This window comes from Catharus ustulatus, chromosome 8 (genome assembly GCF_009819885.2).
Source record: "Catharus ustulatus isolate bCatUst1 chromosome 8, bCatUst1.pri.v2, whole genome shotgun sequence".
NCBI lineage: Eukaryota > Metazoa > Chordata > Aves > Passeriformes > Turdidae > Catharus > Catharus ustulatus.
Window position 1 is genome coordinate 21,165,313 of NC_046228.1, and position 18,278 is coordinate 21,183,590.

Genomic DNA, 18,278 nt, shown 5'->3' on the forward strand with positions numbered 1-18,278 from the left:
CCCCGGCGGCGGTGGCGGTGCCGGCGCGGTCGGCGGGGCGGGCCGGGGCAGGCGGGCGGGCCGAGGGGAGCGGAGCGCGCCGCACGCCGCCCAGCGCGAAGATGGCAGCGGGGGAGCCGCAAGCCAAGAAGCTCAAGCTGGAGCAGAAGCAGCTGAGGTAACGGGTGCCGGGACGGGCTCTGCTTCTCCAGAAAGCCCTGCGGGTGGCGGAGGGTCGGTGGTGCTGCCCGCGGCGGAGGGCGAGACACGTGCCGTCCCCGCGGTGCGGGCAGAATCCCCGGGCAGGGTCCCGCCGCGCCGGGCTGTGCTCGGCCGGGCGGCGCGGGGGGTGCGGGCGGTCCCGCCGCGGCACCGGGCGCACGTGGAGGCGGCGGCGGGGCCGTCCCGCCTCGCTGCCCCGGCTCCTGCCGCGGTGTCGCTGCCCGGGCCCGGCGGGTGCCCGGGGGCGCCGCCGCACCGGGCTCCCCGCAGCCGGGCAGGGGCCGCGCTGTGCCCTGGGGTCGGGTCGGTCAGTGCGAATGAGCTGCGGAGCATCTGCATGGGGTGCGGTGAAACGGAACGCTGCCCGCAGCGATGGCCCCCGTACTAGAGCACAGCTGGGGTTGTCATTCCGTCTGCCTCCCCTTGGAAAACAGCCTCTGAAAAATGCCCCGATTAATACTCGTGCAGGTCTCTGTCCACGTTGGACAGGAAACTGAAAATCCACGTTAGCAGTTACATTTTATTCAAGACACATGAATCTTTAAAAATATTTTCATATTGAAATGATCTGTGCGATTTAGTACACTTCCTCATTTCTGTGATCACAGTACAATTGCACTGACTGAATCCCATCTGAATGATGGCCTGCACAGACATAAGTCATTTATTTTTAAATGTCATAGCAGAAAAAGGTAAGGTTTCTCAATGGAAGATGCACAGTCAAAATGAGAACTCTGAGTACTGAGGGCTGTAGAGCAGGTTTTTTTGGTGCCATTCCAGGTTTTCTCAGGATTATTCAGATATGAATATAATTATGATATAGCCGACTTCTTTCCAAGTGTTTCAGTATATGAAGAGAATTAATGACATAAGACTTGAAAGGTCCAAAATTATCTTGGTGATAACTGATAACTAATAACTAGCTCAAATATAGCATAAATGGGAGGTACTTTAGTACTGAGATGAGAACAGTCTTGATGTCCTTGTTGAAAGAACTAATCCTATTAAATTTGTCAAAGTCAGGGTACTTGCTTCTTTGGCAACCAAGTGACTTTTCAAGTTTAATAACGGTTGACAAATTCAGTTGCAGATAGTCGAAGAGGAAAGATGTAACTGAGCTCTGAAAGCAAATAAATGGTAGGCGGCAAGATAAGGCTGTAGTCAAAAAGCAACAGTTATCTCCATGGCCTTAAAGCAAGATGAGGCAAGAAACTGGCACCTGTGATGTTTCTGTCTGCAGAGTTTATTAAAGGAAACATTAAGTTGAAACATGAGAAAAAATTAAAATTTCAGAATATTATTGGTGTACTGAGTTAAAAATGTAAAGGTTGCAGTGGAATGAAAGGCAGTGGTGATGTGTTCTGGTAACGACTGACTAAACTGCAAATACTACTCCTGTAAGGTATGATAGGTAAAACACGTGGAATGTTGTTAGAACTTGCATATGCTAATTGTGTTGCAAGTTATTTCAAGACGAAGTTTAAATAGGCTCCAACTCTGTTTCATAAGAGGAGAAATGCTGTAATTAACTGGCGGTCAAATAAAGTTAACGTGTGCTCTGTGCCACAGGTTGAACTCGTGAAGCACTTGGTGGTTGGACTAGATTTGGCAAACCTCAACACTCGTTTGAACATAGTGGCAAGAACGTGTTTGGCTGAGTGCTGTTGTGGCATTTAAAAGCTGCAAAGGAAGGTACTAGACTGGTCAAGGTTCCACGACTTGGCTGTATTTGTAACGAGGTTCAGTTGTTAGTGCAAAGCACTGCTATAGATTAGTAAAGAAGTGAAAAATCACTTGAAAAATTTGGGGCTAAATAAGATTGTATTTGTTATGCCAAGAATTTGAGGAGATTGTAGAAAACAATTCCTTGTTCTCAACATGGAGATCTGAGGCTCTCCAGTGTCTTCAGAAGACCATGTCTAATGGATTCAACAAGAATGGTTGTACCATATTTATCCTTCCATATGATATCAACCTCAACCTTTCCTGTGACTACTACAAAAACAATTTATAATAAAAAAGACATAAAAAATTTAATACAAGCCATACCTCATCAACAGTTGCAAATGTTTCCTTTCCCTGTTTTTCCTTTTTTTTTTTGGTCATCATTTTCTCTCTCAAAATGGCTTTATAGAAGTTTCATGGATACATTTTTAGACCCTTTTGATCTTTTCAGATAAAGAAAAGCAAATATTGCTCCCTCATGAGGTAGGCAGAGCTGACTGGGTTCAGGGAGCTATACTAGTTTGAATGCAGTATAGGATGGCTGGCTTTTGCCACCCAGTAAGCAGCACACAAAGCCCGAGACCCAAACTGGCATTCCCAGCTCAACAATGTGTTGTGCTGACATTCATCTGCTGGGCGGCAGGTTTTACATTGTCTTTATTGACGGGTGCAAATCCCCACTACAAACCAATGGGCTTTAGGCAAGGCCATTAATGTGTGCTGCCTTGTTTTTTGGGCTTCTGACTGCATCTCTGCTGTGTGAAGTAGAATATCATTGTATGTGTGTAAAGTGCACTGTTTGAACAGAAAATGGGCTTGCAAAACTGCAAATGGCTTGTCACTGAGTGGCAGTATCAACTTGCTAGAAACATCATGAGGTGTTACTTTAGAGGAGAATTACTAAGGATTTGTGTCCATTTATATTTGGTTTTGTTAGGGAAGTCTGTGAAAACCGCAAGTAGATTCTGTTAACAGCCTGGTTCTGTTACGAAAGAATTCGGACGTTTTCTCTAGAAATGTTTGAGCTTATATGTATGTGTCTGTATAGAAATACATATCCATATTTCATTTTTTCCTCTGCACAAAAACTTGTCAAGTCCCCTGTGCTGCATTATGACCTTCTGGCTGTTCTGCAGCTGCTGTATTGATTGAATAGTCATGACGTGGCTAGTTGTTTGAACAAATCACTTTATCTACCTGAAGACAATGTAAGCATTGAGTTTGGCAGATAGTTCATACTAGAAGTACAAAGTACAGTATTCCTCCTCTTCTGTTACTATTAGACATCTCTTCCTTTTAAGAATAAATTATCAAATACTCTGTGCATAATTGTTATCAAAAGCAGTCCTTTGTCATTACTGTTCCACTGGATTTGAGAAAGCTTGATACTAGCAGCTGTAAAAAATGTTGCTAATTTAACGCACTTTTAATTTTCTTCATAAGCTGACTTTTAACTTAGCTTATTCTTTCATCAACTCTTTATGAATAAAAGAAGATTCAGAATATTTTAAGTTAGCTGTGACAAAGCTTTCAGTTAGAATTTAGTAAGTAATTTTTCTTTCTCTTTTATGTTTTATCTTTTTTTTTAATTTCACCTTCCTCCTCATTTGTATTAATTTCAGTTTTTTGACTATATGGGTTATAGTTTTCTTACTTTCCTGTTTCTTGTATCTGCACATACAGGTATGCTTTCCATGTTGGTACTTGTAATGTCCTCAGGTCAAAGAAAGATCTGAAACTCAAGCAGTTTGCTGCATTTGTTCCCAGAATTAAAGCAGTAGACTTTTTCTTCAGTTGAATATTTAATCCCCTTTAGAAATCAGACAAACAAGTACTCATGAGGACACTAGCAACAGACCTTCCTCATTTTATTTAGGATGCAATAGCAGTTACCTTCCCTTCCAAGCTGTGTTGACAGAAATATAGCCAAAACCGGAATGACCTGCAGCATGGAAACTACTGTGCTCTTACAGTGCAGGCACTGGTTTCCATTGTTCTGATGTGTAACTCTCAGATTACCGGTGACAAGTGTCTTCACCTGGCCTTTGATGTAACCCTCTGGGATTTTGCACAGCATGTGTCATGTTTCCACAGTTTTGTGTTCTTGTTTTGGAGAAGCTTGCTATGGTGTTTCATCCTTTTAATTGAAGTAATTCCTTGCTTTATGGTAGGGAGTGTGTAACCTGAGGAAAGGGGAGGTTGTGTGAAGGCTCTTTGTTCTCTGGACGACAAGCTCCCTTTCTCTCCTTACTGATGTTACCCGCAGCCCACCTGGCCGGCAGTCACACCCACAAAAGTAGTTCAGACATCATACCCTGCAGAAAGGTGCAGCTCTGCCTTGCTAGGAGGCCTCCCCTCAGTCACTGGGAATAGCCCTGTCCCTGGGTCTGCTTGCAAGCTGGATTACCCGGGAGAGAGGAGACAGTGTAAATTGGCCTATTTCATCTTGAATCTTGAAATTATGAGTTTTCCTGAGATCGGAGTTCTTTCTTTTTCAGCTAAAGGAAGAGTTTGTGTAGGATTACTCACCTCATTGGATCTACTAATATTGCTTATAAACAGACAAAGAAGATGCCCAGGAAAGAGACTTGAATGAATGTAGAATTAGCTGACTATGGTGTTAGTGCAGCAATGTGAAATTCTGTAGAACAAGACCTTGGCTTATTCTGCTGTTGCTAAGGTATATTTCATGTGGAAAGCTTGGGAGCAGAATTCTGGCTTGTGATTCAAGGTTGTGATATTGAATTTTAGTAGTTACTTGCACAGGCATGGTACACAAATATTTCACAAAACCAGTTTCAGAAGCAGGGAATGGGTTGCTATCTAAAGGTCATTAATTACTGTTTGCTGACAATATATTGGAAAACCTTATCTTCTTGAAAAAAGTAAATTGAATTTGCAGATACAATGTGAACACAACCTTTTTTTTCAAGGCTGTTCATTTTTTATTTACATAAATTGATTCTTAAAAATGTATTATTCATATAACATATAATAGCACAAAATGTTATTGTTTATATAATATCAACACATTTTATGTGAAGGAGAGAAGTCTTTGGTATTACTCAGATTTCAGGAAAGGGAAAGGAATTTTTTCCCATTGGGAACTGTAATAATTTCCATAATGATTGTTTGACCACAGTAAAAGCTGTTCTGCACTTGAAGGATATGGTAAGATAAAGCTACTTGCTGGCTTTATACTACCTTGGGATTTCATTTACAGTGAAAGATTGTTGTGGGGTTTTTTTCCTTTTCAGTGGCACAAAGCAGTTGTAACTGTCTCAAGGGCTATGCTATTTGATTAGAATAAAAGTGAAGAAAGTATAGATGTCTGCAATATGCTGAAGAGTTAGCAGATATATAGAGTTTCCTTTGCTTTTACAGCTGAACACTGTGAAGCTACATGAAATGGGATGATGTCACAGAATTTTTATAATAATAAAAGATTTTTAATATTTTGCAAGTAGAACCCATACAAGCTAAAATGCATCTTATTTTATGTTGCAAGATATTAAATTCTCTCTATAGAAAAGTTCCCAAAACAACTGTTATAATAGAAGATATCTGCAAGCTCTGCAAAATGCTGTTTTTGTGGACTTGCTGCTCACTAGTCCCATTTTATAATGTCTGCTGGGGCTATTGCATGAAAGGTCACCCTTCTGTCTTGCAAACAGATGGGTAGCTTATCTCAAATCAGCCTTGCTTCTGTACTTTGAAGAAACTGAGTGAAAATATGAGGGTTAATAGAGGACTTTTTATTTCTATTTCATAAACTGTGAGATTTATACCGATTGTTTGTGATGTAAAAGGTAACACATTAGTCCAAGGCTAAGGCCTAGATTGCCTAGCTCTTGGACACTCAAGTTACAAATATATAATGTATAAATGTAGAGTTTCATGGATCACTTCTATAAGGTACAGGTTAAAATGTTCTCTCATGCCTGCCTGTTATGTTATCAGGTGGGGGCGGTTTATTTTGAATTCACAGTGTGCTTGAAAGGAAACATGTTAGTGAAATCACCTGAGGAAGTTGTTAATATATAGGGAAACTATATGGTCATGAAGATTTCTCTCTTGTATAGTAACAAAAGCAGTCAAGAAATTGTGGCTAGACCCTGTCAGGCATTATATATTTTTAGATGCAAAAGCTGTGAATTCTGTGTTTCTTTTAGGGATTTCTGTGGCCAAATCACATGTGAAGGCAAGGTCAGCTGCCCCATACAAGGAGAGGGAGTTTGGAAGGTCAGGAGTCAGGAAGGCTGAGCAAACTCAGGCTGGCTGCCCAGCACATACATGATGGGACTGCAAGTTGAACTTGGGGCATGAGTATTAAGTTAATCTCTGAATGACCCTAAGTCATAACTGACCGTTTTTCCAGGGATACCCTGGTTGCTGTTTCTTCACTTGATTAGGTGGGGTTATGATGTCTATAGGGTTATGATGACCTGGCAAATGACTAAAAGCCCAGTGATAAGTGACAGTAAGGGTAGGTGGTGTCTCAAAGATGTCAGTAGCAGTAGAACGTGTGAGTGTGTGATAGCACAAGCAAGTTGATGGGGCATAGGGAGTAGCTGGAAGCTTATAAAATGCTATTGACCTATATTGAGGTGTTATACATGCTATTCCACGAAAATATGTTAATATTTTTTAGAGAAAATCTGCTTAAGTTGTGAAATACAGAAACGTTTGATGGCACCTCATTTGGCCTCTTACTCTGTAGCTTACTATTCATAATATGCAGCTGTATGTTGCAAATTACTGTAAATACAGTTCATGTTGAAGTATTATATCTATTTTTCTTTACATACCTTTATGTGCTTGTTGAAATCAGACGACTAAATTTAAAAAAAAGTTTTTATTATTTTGAATACAGTGATAGAACCAAGAAGACAGTTGCATTCTCTAGTTATATACAATAGCAAGTTATGTAGCTATTGTTCTATTTGTTGGTGATGGGATCCTCCTCCTCCACCTTCTAGGTTACAAAACAGAGGTTTGGCTATTAAGCACTGAAACTGTTAAACTAGGCATAATAAATTGTTCAACATGAATCAGAGAATACAGCCATTATGTATCTATGTATTTGCATTTCAATAGAGTTCCAAATCCTCCCTCAGGATTTGAGGACCTCTTGCACCTTGTCTTGCAATAACAGTAAGAGGATGGATGTGTTTCCCACTCTTATTTGACTTTTCAGGACCCCTGGTGCACTTCAATAATGAGAATTTTGTGGCGAGTTCAGTAAGTGGTGATTGTTTTTGAGTGTCTGATTTAGAGAACCTAGGAGATTTGTCCTACATCACATATTGAACATAAGTGTTCCTGTTATTTTCATGTGACAATGCAGGTCCTTGACCTTCATCAATGTGTCATATTTTGGCATCATCTCCTCTGAGAGACCCCAAAATCAGAAATAGATGGAAAATTTGGCTTTAATTTTTCTGAGTACAATATTCTCATTTTGTAGAAAGGAAGGGAAACTTCGGACTAATAACCACAGGATTATGAAGTTGTGAAGTTTAAATATTTAGTTAGAGGTGACACAGCAGTACTTGACAGCGTGGGATTCACTTTTGGCAAAAACAACCTATTGACTTCAGTTTCATGAATCAGTGTTTCTCTGGTGGTAGTAAGTTAACAAAGTGCCAAATCTGCACAGTGTGGCAGTAACTTTGACAGCCAAATGAGGAGTGACGATAGAAACCTGGCTTTAGCGCGGCTTTCCCTTTCTGATAGAGCAGTTCTGCCAGTGTCAGGCGAGTAAGAAAGGGGGGTAAGCAATGACGGGCTGCCCTTTTCTCCCCGTGTCGGCGGTCGTGCCCTCTGGCCGGCTGGGCGCCCGGAGCGCTGCGTTCCACAGGTGGCTGCCAGGTACTCCGGCAGCCCGGCGTGAGGCGATGTGCTCGGGCGCTCGGCCCGGCCCCGGAGGGAGGCAGGCTCACAGGAGGGCACTCGGGGCGGCTTCGCGTCCGACCCAACGCACAGTTAAAGAAAAAGAATGGGAACGCGTTCGTGTCGAGGGTGTATCCGTCCTGTGTCGAGGAGGGCGCCAGCCCGCGGCCAGGGCGGACCCGGGGCAGGGGATCCCCTCGGCTCCCACGGCCCCGTGACACCCGCGGGGCAGCGCTGCCCGGGGCTCTGCTGGCCATCTTTACTGTGGGCGGTGCGGCTGGAGCCCCGCACCTCTGTGCTACCGCCACTAAACTTTTTTTTTTTTATCAATTGTCAGTCTCCCACAGCCGCCGCCGGGGCTGGCGGAGGGGACAGCAGCAGCAGGAGGTGTGTGGGAGGCGCGCGCTCTCCGCCCGCACCAAAGATGGCGGCCGAGGAGCCCGGGGGTGCCGGGCGGGCGGCGCCGCTCGGTACCGGGCGCTGCCGAACCGGGGCTCGGCGCCCGTGGCCGGCGCCCCGCGGCTCCTCGCGCCGCGCAGGGCCCGGGCCCGCCCCCGCCGTTCGCCCGGCCAATGGCGGGACGCGCGAGCGGGCGGGGCGGGGCGCGCGGTGGGCCGGCCGAGCGCTGCCCGGCGCTCAGTCGCGGCTGAGGCGCGGGCGCCGGGCGGAGAGGCGACAGTGCCGGTGCCGCTGCCAGGGGGCTCCGCCGCGGGCGGCCGTGGAGCCATGGCCACTCTCAGGTAATGCCGAGCCCCGCGCAGCGCCCGCAGCCCTGCGTCCCGGAGAAAGGAGCGGCGGGTGCTGATGCACTCCCACTGGCGGGGCGGGGGCGCCCGGCGCGATGCTCCGCCGCAGCCGGGCTCTTCTACCCGCTGTGTAATCAGCGTGCGGGGCAAGGCGGCTTGGTCCCATCCCTTTGCCTGTGCCACGAGTTGGTTTGGCGGCTGCACGCCCGCTGCCCTGGGGCGAGGAAGGAGGGAGAGCCGCGCCGGTGCCCTGCCGGCCCCCTCAGCCCGGTGGGGACAGCGCTCCCGGGGCGCCGCGTTGGCTTCTGGCGGGCAGGTGGGCGCGCCCGGCCGGGGCTGCTGCCGGCGCTGGGCGATGCCGGTGCCCAGCGGCATCGGGAGCCCCGAGCAGCGCCGGGCCGGGCCCGCAGGTGCTCGGCGGGGCGGTGGCCGGGGGCTGCGTGCGGCGTCGCTCGGCGGCCGTGCCGCTGTCACAGGTAGCCCCTGGGCGTGGGCGGCCGCCGCCGGTGCCGCCCGTGGGCGTGGGAGGACGCGTGCCGAGGGGCTCCGGCAGCCGCGTTGGGACCTTAAACCCACGCTGTAGCTTGCCGTGACTGGAACCAGATTTTAAAAGAAACCCCAATAACGAGAAGCAGGGTCTTAAGAGCAGGCTAGGCTCTTGGCAGGCTGTTGGAGCTGTGGTGGTACCAGCCTGTCAGCAAAGCCTGGAGAATGACAAACCCGTAACTAACCATCCAGTCAAAGTCGTTACGGTGAATAGTTTTTCTTCCCCAAAGGCTTCATCTTAAGATGAGGTTGTATTGTGAGGTGAATCGGTAACCTTTGATCAGGTCTTCGGCTGCTAAAGAAATAGCTAAAATGACAGACTCCAAGTTCAATTTAGTAATTCAAGGCAATTCTCCCATCTCTTCTCTCCACCCTCCAAACTCGGTGTATCAGGTTTCATTTACACTGTTTCTGACCGAGACGGTAACTTTGAAATTGCAGTGGTAGTTCACTGTTGGAGCTTGTGGAGTTAGTGCAGCTGTGTGAGGAGCTGGGTAGTGGTGGAACAGTTTTTTCTGCGGCAGCCTTGCTTACATAAGGCCAAAGCTTTTAGGCTTGTTTTCAAAGTTGGAACCTGGGAATGCGTCACTTGAGAAGACTACGAAAGTTTCATAATAAATGGAATCTTCACTGAAGATGTTCCTTTAAATCAGTGTAAATAACTTAACCAAATATTGTCTTTGCTTAAGACCTATGTTGGGAAAGCATGTGAGCAGTCCTGCAGGTCACCTTGTATGTTTAAGGTCTATATGCTAAAGTGATTTGCTGACCAGTGATGCAAGAAAATTGTCTGAACTCTAGGAGGATGAAATAATAGTTCTAAGGTACTTTTGTGTTAGATGAGTTACAGTTAACAGTAAGTATCATCCCACTTGTAATGATGTTACAGGGGTATGTGGGATGAGAGAAGGATGCTCTTAGTCCAGAGCTTATAGATAGTCAAGCGCTATAAATCTGGTACTATTGCTGTTTTTCTTTAACTACACATAGAAATAACTTTTGGTTAGTTCAAATCTAGTGTTATATGGGTTTTTGAACTGAAATGGATATGCTTAACACGTTTTGTTTTGCCTTGCTTTAAAGGGCATAGTGAAACCCTTTAGAAATACTAATATTTTAAATCTTATAATACCATATCTGTATTTGTAAAAGACACAGAGCGTGCTGCCATGCAATTGCACACCCAAATGTCTCAGTCATGTTTAAGGCTTTCTGACTTGCCAGTATCCAAAGGCCCAAAATATTCCTCTGTCTCTGTGCCAGTAACTAATAATAAGCTTTCACTGATATTTTGATGTTGCTCTTCACGGAAGTGCGCAGCAGCATGGGATGATAACAATATTGTGTGATAGTTGGATATAGTACTGCTCATGTTCAGCAGCCAACTTGAATCAGGACCATATTTTTAAAAATGCCTGCAGCAGTAGAGCATGAGATTGGACACAGCTTTCCAGATCATTCAATTGCAGTAAATTAAAAAAACCTTAAAAAAGGTTCAAGGGTATCTCAGTACTGATGATGTTGGTTCTTTATTTGTTTGGGTGTGTTTTGTTTTTATCCTATTTGGTTTAATTTTATTACTTCTGTCATTTGTGATAAGAGTAGGGTGTGAAACACTGGCCATTTATGTAAAATCAGTCATATTGGTAATGTCTGAACACAGAGCCTAATTAACAGGTGAAGATTTGTGAAGATTTATTTATAACTTAATGAGTTACATTGCTTGAACTTGTAATTGCTACTCCAGCTTCATGTAGTCCTAAGTTAAAAGCCCAAGTCATAAAATATATTGCTGCTTGTCAATAGTTATGAATGTAAATATGATGTACGTCAGAGTTTTCTGTAGTTACTGTTCTTTTTTTTTTTTCTTTTTTCATGCTAAATGGACAGTGTATTTTTGTGTCCAAACAACTTTTGGATTTGTAGTATAGAGTAGTATTTGTAGTATAGTAGTATATGTAGTATTCGTAGTATAGAGTTTAAAAAGTATATATCTTGTTCATATATATACTTTGTTCTTTGTGTGTCTGTATGCATATACACACAGAGATGCTGACTGTATAGTCAATTATTTATGTCCTTAATTTGTGCAGGTGAAGGAATTGTCACCTGCTTCTTGAAGAACTCCAGATTTTTTTTGTAGTAGGTTTGTTGGGTTAAATAAGAACATCTCTTTTTGAATGATACCAATAATCCAGTGAAAGAGAAAGGACTGGGAAGAGTCAAGGAGGCTGGGGACTGCAGAAATGTGTTCTGTGTCTGTGACAGAGATGTGTTCCCAAATAACTTATGTATTGTGAAATATCAAATTTCAGGAAATTATTACTGCTTCCTCACTATGTTTTATCCCTAGTTGGTTGGAAATAATCACTGAAATTTTAACCACTGCTGATGTCCAGTGTGACTTAATAACAAACATAAGGCCTATAAGGTTCAAATTTACTGTTAAAGGTTTCAGCTTGGTGAGAATGTACCAGTTTAATATCTCAGTTTTTTTCCTCTGGAGACTCATAATTTTTCATTCTTCAGAGTCATGAATGTTTGGTTTATTTTATGCTTTTGCAGAGGCTTACATGGCTTTACAGAGTATATGAGATTAAAAAAACAACAAAAAAAACCAACTAATTTTTGCTAAACTGTAGCCAAGTAGTTGTGTACCTCATGCAGTGCCACAAGAAGTGCAATAATATAACAGTGCAGAAACTTTGCAGCACCTCCAGAAGGGAAGGGTGATTTGCATGGCACTAAATGTAGCCAGTGTTGGGTTAGTCAGGTTGAACATGCTAACAATTTACCCAGTCAAGTCTTCCTCTGTAGCAATAGGACTTTCCAGATCGGTTCACAAAGCTTGTATTGGAAAATGCTGATCACAGTGGGGATCACAGAATCAGTTATGTTTAAATAGATCTCTGAGATGGAGTCCAGCCTCTTAAATATCTGCTTGTTGGCTTTTAAAAATTTGTGACTTAGAAATTGTTTAAACTTTTCCATTCTGCTCGTGAAGGCATTTTTGTCAAATGCAGTGGCAGTTAAGGACAGACACAATTCCAGTCCCCAGTACTAATGATTGTATGGATTTTTCTTCTTTTTTTTCCAATGGAATGTTAATATATATTTTTGAGCATGGAAGTTTTAGTATCATGGGACTTATGTAATTCTAACACCTAGGTGAAAGAACCAAAAATATAGAAATACGTATTAATTGAAGACACAGAGCTAGAGATTAGTATATGTTGTCTTATGTGCTTAGGTTATTTGCAAAAATAGGTAAACAATTTATAACACATAACTTGGTTTATTCACAGCAATCAGTGTTAATTTACTCAAAGTTTTATCTGTTTAAAATGCTGTCAAGTTCTGCTGTTGTACATTTAGTTGTGAGAAACAGCTGTACTGAATTTGGGGATAGTTTGCCCAGAAGTTTCAGTGGAATGTTTTGGAATTTACCAGTCTAATGATAGCTACCTTGGCTTTTAAAACTTGGTTCCAAATGGTGCCCTACATAGAGCCTCTGGAATAGCTGAATGGAGATGATTATAAAATATTGTGGGAGAAGGAAGGCTTGAGAATGAGCAGGACTTATGTGTCATATAAAGAGCTGCCTGGATTAAATGGCACTGAAAGTTCTAGTTCCTGCTGCTGCTGACATGTGAGGAGTTTGTATGCATGTTATTGACTTCATAGAGCTTCTGCACAAAGTTGCTCTTGTGCTGCTTTGAACACATTGACCTGCAGATTCTGTAGCCCACAGCTGTTTGAATGTTTGGTAGCTTCTATTTTGCTTTTCCATTGAACGTGGTAACTTCTTCATAGGCAGTGACCTCTGCATGTCAGCTGTATTTCAGATTGTTTTTTTTAAATACAGCTGCTGTTTTCTGGCATACTGACCATTAAAGTGCTGGCTCCTGTCTTATGCAGAAGTTATCCATTATATATTTTTTTATAAGTGTAATTATAAATCTATTGATATGTAGAATTTAATATAATGTGAGAATCAGGTAAACATTAAGTACAGGGACATATAGCTTGGGACAGATCTGCATTCAGCACTTGAAAAGTTGTGACTTCATTCATTGTCCTACAGTACTACTTATGCAATACTTAGGTTGTACAATGGAGAGAATGTTCTGTCTTGTGACTTCAACTGCAATTCCCTTTATCCTTGTGTTTTTTGAACTGTCATCTGTCTGTTGCTCTTGTCTTCTAGCCAGTTGTAACTTATGGTTATGCTAGTTCTAACTGTGCTATTTGTCACACTGACAAAAGTATTTAGTCAGTCTTACAGGTTTTTACTAAGCAGATGTTAACTATCCCAGTTGTGAGTGAGCTGGATTTCTGGCTTCATCTTCATGAAGCAGCTTCTTCCACATTTACAGTGAAACGGGGTCTAAAGGACTGTCCTTAAAGCTACAAAAACTAGGATACTTAAAGCATGATTTGCTGTCTCTCAGTATCAAGGTTTCCACAGTGCAACATGGGTCACTGTTCCATTGAGTGCAGTCCTTTAAGGGCAGGCTGCTCCAGCACGGGCCCTTCACAGGGTCACCGGTCCTACCAGGAAACCTGCTCCAGTGTGGGCTCCTCTCTCCATGGATCAGCAGGTCCCTGCCAGGTGGCTGCTCCAGCACAGGCCTCTTGTTGGGGTCCCAGCCTCCTCTCAGGGACCCACATTTTCCAGTGTGGATCTCTTCCATGGGATGCAGGGGGATCTCTGCATCCCCATGGACCTCCATGGGCTGCAGGGGCACATCCTACTCACCATGATCTTCACCGTGTGCTGCAGGAGAACCTCAGCTCGGGTGCCTGGAGCACCTCCTGCCCCCCTTCGTCCTCTGACCCTGGTGTGTGCAGAGCTGTTCCTCTCACATGTTCTCACTCCACTCTTCTCTGGCTGCATTACATCTGCACAATAACATTTTTCTCATTCTTTTTAAATCTGTTATCACCGAGGTGTAGCGATCATATCTAATTAGCCCAACCTTGGCCAGTGGCCATCTTTGAGCTACCAGGGATTGGCTCTGCTGGACATGCTGGAAGCTTTTGGCAGCTTCTCACAGAAGCCACCCCTGTAGTCCCCTGGCTACCAAAACCTGGCCACACAAACCCTGTATAGGTGGTCATAGTGAAGCTACCTTTGGTAGCCGGAGCATGGCTGTGCCTTGCTGGTTGGAGACAGTAGGTGTTAGTTTGGCAAGGAATGTGATGGGTTTGGATGTAGTTTTAGAGAACAGCTGCCTTCACTCCTACTTGACACTAGGCCACGTATCTAATCCTTTGGTATTACTGCATTATCACCCAAGTACATACTATTCAGGAAAATGTAACACATGGTTTCTGAATTAATCTAAAAAAAAGTTAAAGCTATCCTTCTCAAAAATACAGTTTACAGTATTTTTTATATCTTTTTTTTATGTGAAGGAAGTCATGGCAATGAAAAATTGCTTAAAAAGTGCATCCAACCTACCAATAGACAGCTGCACTGTTTAAAATGGTTGACAATGTAGAATCTGTAGTCTCTTTGTTGCAGTTTATTAGAACATACTTAAATTGTTAATTATTTGTTTGTACTCAACAACTGAGTGGGTTCAGTGAAATTCTTATTACCCTGGTGTGATGCTCCCCCTGTCTAAAATTTGGTATTACCACTTGAGTGTCATCCTTTAAAACTCCAGAATGTGGCATGCTGCTTAAATTCTTTATCTGAGTAAGTGACAGTTTAGCAGAACATTAACAGAATAATAATATTAATTTAACAATATAGTAACAAAATAACATGTTTATTATTGCAGTCTGTGTATTGATCAAAGATCACTATAGGATTCTACTCAAATTTGATTCTCTGTGTATGCCAGGTCACTGTGTTTTTACTGTGCTGGGCAAAATATGTATTTTTTTGTTTTCCTCTCTAATGAAAAAATGTCTTTACATATACTAGACACAATAAACCAGTGCAGAGCTAACTTGAAATAATTGATTCTCTTACAGTGAAAATGTCCTGTTTGGAATGGGAAATCCTCTGCTTGATATCTGTGCAGTTGTGGACAAGGACTTCCTTGACAAGTAAGCATTGATACCTTTCTTTTTTAAATGTCAGTTTTATTTCCAGAATGATGCCTATAAATAATTGGAGGGCTACCTGCCTGTGTAATGCTGTGTTTATGATGATCTCTGGGATTCTGGCCTTGTGCTGGAAGTAGGCAGCATGGTATCTGTCATTTAATTGTTCTTACTCTACAAAACTGTGGTGGTGGTGGTATACATGAAAACCTTCAGTGTTTTCATATGGTTTGTTATCATTTTATTTAGTCTCCTCATGCTGTGTTTGTTGGTTTTTAATTGGAAGGAGTTATCAGTTTCATCAAGATTTAGGTAGCTCTTGCATGAATCTTCATGTGCTACTTTTGATTTACTGTTGCTATACTCTTCTTCAGTGATGGGCCATTTCAGTAACACACCAAGAAAAGTTGTGCAAATATACCTTTTTAAAAAAATATTCCAGTTTATCAGTCAGGAACAGGACTGCTTCTTATCAGGTTGTCTGTTATCTTGCTTAAGCCTACTTGTTATGCTACCACCCATGTAACCATATTGCTGGATTGCTTAATTGGCATTAGGCTTTCTCATTCTTGAATCAGCTTAGAGATCTATCTTTTCCAGAGGTGTAAAATGCAGTTGCTCTTTTAAATCTTTCTGCTTGGCTCCATTTTTTATTGTTACCTTTTTTTCTCTGCTTTGTAAGTTGATTTGATCTTTCACAGTGCTTGCAATTTTTTCTTTAGTTTTTAGTGTTAATAATTTTTTCCTCTAATTGTTCTTTATTTTGTTAATGGGAATATTGCATCAAAATTAGGTTTCACATCACCAAATAAAGAACAGGTACAGAGTTTTTTATTTTTGAGTATGTATTTTCAGCCACAAATACTATGCTTTTAATAGCAAAAATTTATCATTGATATTTCATCAGTCGAATTTTATCTTAGGATTTGTTTAAGTGAAAGTCTCCATGTAAGCTGGAAACAAAAGACAAGAATGTAATGGACTGTGTCAAATTCAAACACCTGGAACTTTAGAAATCAGGTCTTTGTCTTGAATATTTAAAAAAGTAAATTATTCTCATATAATTCTCTGCCTCATGTTTCCACTGAAATAACTTGAAAGCCAGTCTCTAAAAATAACTTATGGCCTACTCCCAGCTCAACAATATTCCCCTACTAATCCTTATAAATTGCTGACATAATAGAGATGATGGGATCTCTACTGCAGCACTGAATTTTTTCAGGATGCATTGTGCTTTTCACTGGATGTGATGTGCTGTGCAGAATTTAATTTAATTTAAAATTTAGAAGCCTTATGTACTCAAATTTGAATCCTGACAGACAAATTAAATTATCTCCTGGAGCAGCATATACTCTGTGAGCATTTCTTCACTGCCAAACTGTGTTTGTGGGGTATTGCATTATTGAAAGCCATAAGCAGTCTTCTCCCAGCAGTTTCACGGGGAATCTGCTGATAATGGGATAGCTCTGGTAATAACCTCAAACCTGAGGAGCTTGTTTACCTCCTCCCACACCCAATTTGCTATCCCTCTCCCTGTTTGACAGTGTATGCAGAGAAGTCCATTCAACAGTGTTTCTACTCCAGGTCCAACTACCTTTTGCAACACTTCCTGAAATGGGAATCAGATCCCACGCTTCCTCAGCTTGTGAAGGGAGATAAAATAGAAATTGTAGCTGTAGAACAACTACTGGAATAAAATTATCTATTCAAATGCTGCAGGGAGGTGCAATAACTTTTCAGGACTGTGAAACATTTGAAAGAGAAATTGTTGATCCTTGTAGTCTCTCTTTTTTCTTGTCAAACAAGACATGCACCCATCTCTAGCCATGTAGTGTCAACTTTTGGCATCTTGGCAAACTTGAGTCTGTTTCTTACCTCTTCTACTGGATGGCAATGTTTAATGGGGCCATCAGGCCAGCAGGTAGCTTAGGAAAATAAGAGAAGTTTAGGTAAACACCCCATAACAATTTTATACTTTTAACTTTTACAGTGTTTCTGTTACTTTATCCACCTCTCATACATTCAGTTTGAAGAATACATGCCTTTGTTCAGAATAAAGGACTTGATGTATATTGTCAGTGAAATTACAGTATTAAAATGAGTCCTGTAAACAGGTTATTTTTGTAACTTCTGTTAGGAAAGTGCAAATTGAAACAGCATAAGGAGGTATAAAAAGTGGTCTTTTTAATAATATTTAGTTGTTTATAACAATCCATGTTATAAATAAACCTGAAAAGAAACATATAATGCAATCCTACCCCTTGCAGATTTAAACAGTTTGCTGCTATGTAATACTGGTTTGAGGAAATGAGCAGTGTTGAAGAGCTGGGTGGGTATTTTTGCCATGGCTTGTTAGCACAGCCATGACATTTTGCTTTCAAAGTGGATTTTGGTTTAATCTGATCTCCAATGTCTTTTGCTCTTTTGACAAGTTTTGGAGGGCTTTAAGCCTTTCCTAGATTTTAAGCCTTTCCTAGGAGAGGCCGTTTTAATTTATATCACAACAGAACATCACTATGCCCATCTGAGCTTTTCAGACCATATCAGCAGTCTGGCATTACCTGAGCTTGAGAAGCTTTAGCCTCTGTTCAGTTGTGATTGCTGGGTCTGTTTCTTGCCTCTCTTCAGGGAGACAATCTGGAAAAGTGTTAGCGATGTTGATGGCACTCTTGAAAACCAGTGATGCCACAAACCACTTTAGTTTCTGTTTACAGAGCTGGAAAGAAGTCTTGAAATAAATATAGTCTACCATATGTCCTTGGGTTTTTTTTAGTGTCTGCATGAAAGAAATATCAGAAATGTGGTTTTGTTTTGGTTTTTTTGGTCTCCTTTTCATTTGCATCAACTCCATTACCTAAGAGTGTCTTTGTTTAATTGATCAAGATGTGGATACTTGCTCAAAGAGCAGCTTCTTAGGGGTGAGAGGGAAAGGAGTAGAAGAAGAATTAATGCATTGTGGGTGAACTGCTAACTATAGCTATGCTAATCTGTGAAAATAACTTTCCTAACAGGTATTCATTAAAGCTTTTGGTGTAGTCACTTCTACCCACGACATTTAACAGGAATGATTCTTTTACTTTCTAACTGCGACAGGCATTTAAAAATAATTTA

General features: G+C 42.1%; 1 protein-coding gene across 2 annotated transcripts in view; it reads left to right on the plus strand.

Annotated features, from left to right (window-relative positions):
* The first annotated feature begins 48 nt into the window (after nucleotides 1-48).
* ADK (adenosine kinase) overlaps nucleotides 49-18,278 on the plus strand; it is a 275,192-nt gene continuing 256,962 nt past the window's right edge. The window contains exons 1-2 of one of the 2 annotated variants that reach the window (XM_033066656.1): nucleotides 49-157; nucleotides 15,096-15,170. In XM_033066656.1, the coding sequence (XP_032922547.1) occupies nucleotides 102-157; nucleotides 15,096-15,170 (131 nt within the window). In that variant the 5' untranslated portion in view covers nucleotides 49-101. Of the gene's footprint in view, nucleotides 158-8,456; nucleotides 8,559-15,095; nucleotides 15,171-18,278 lie in introns of those variants that run through there. The other variant, XM_033066657.1, reaches the window with a different exon arrangement.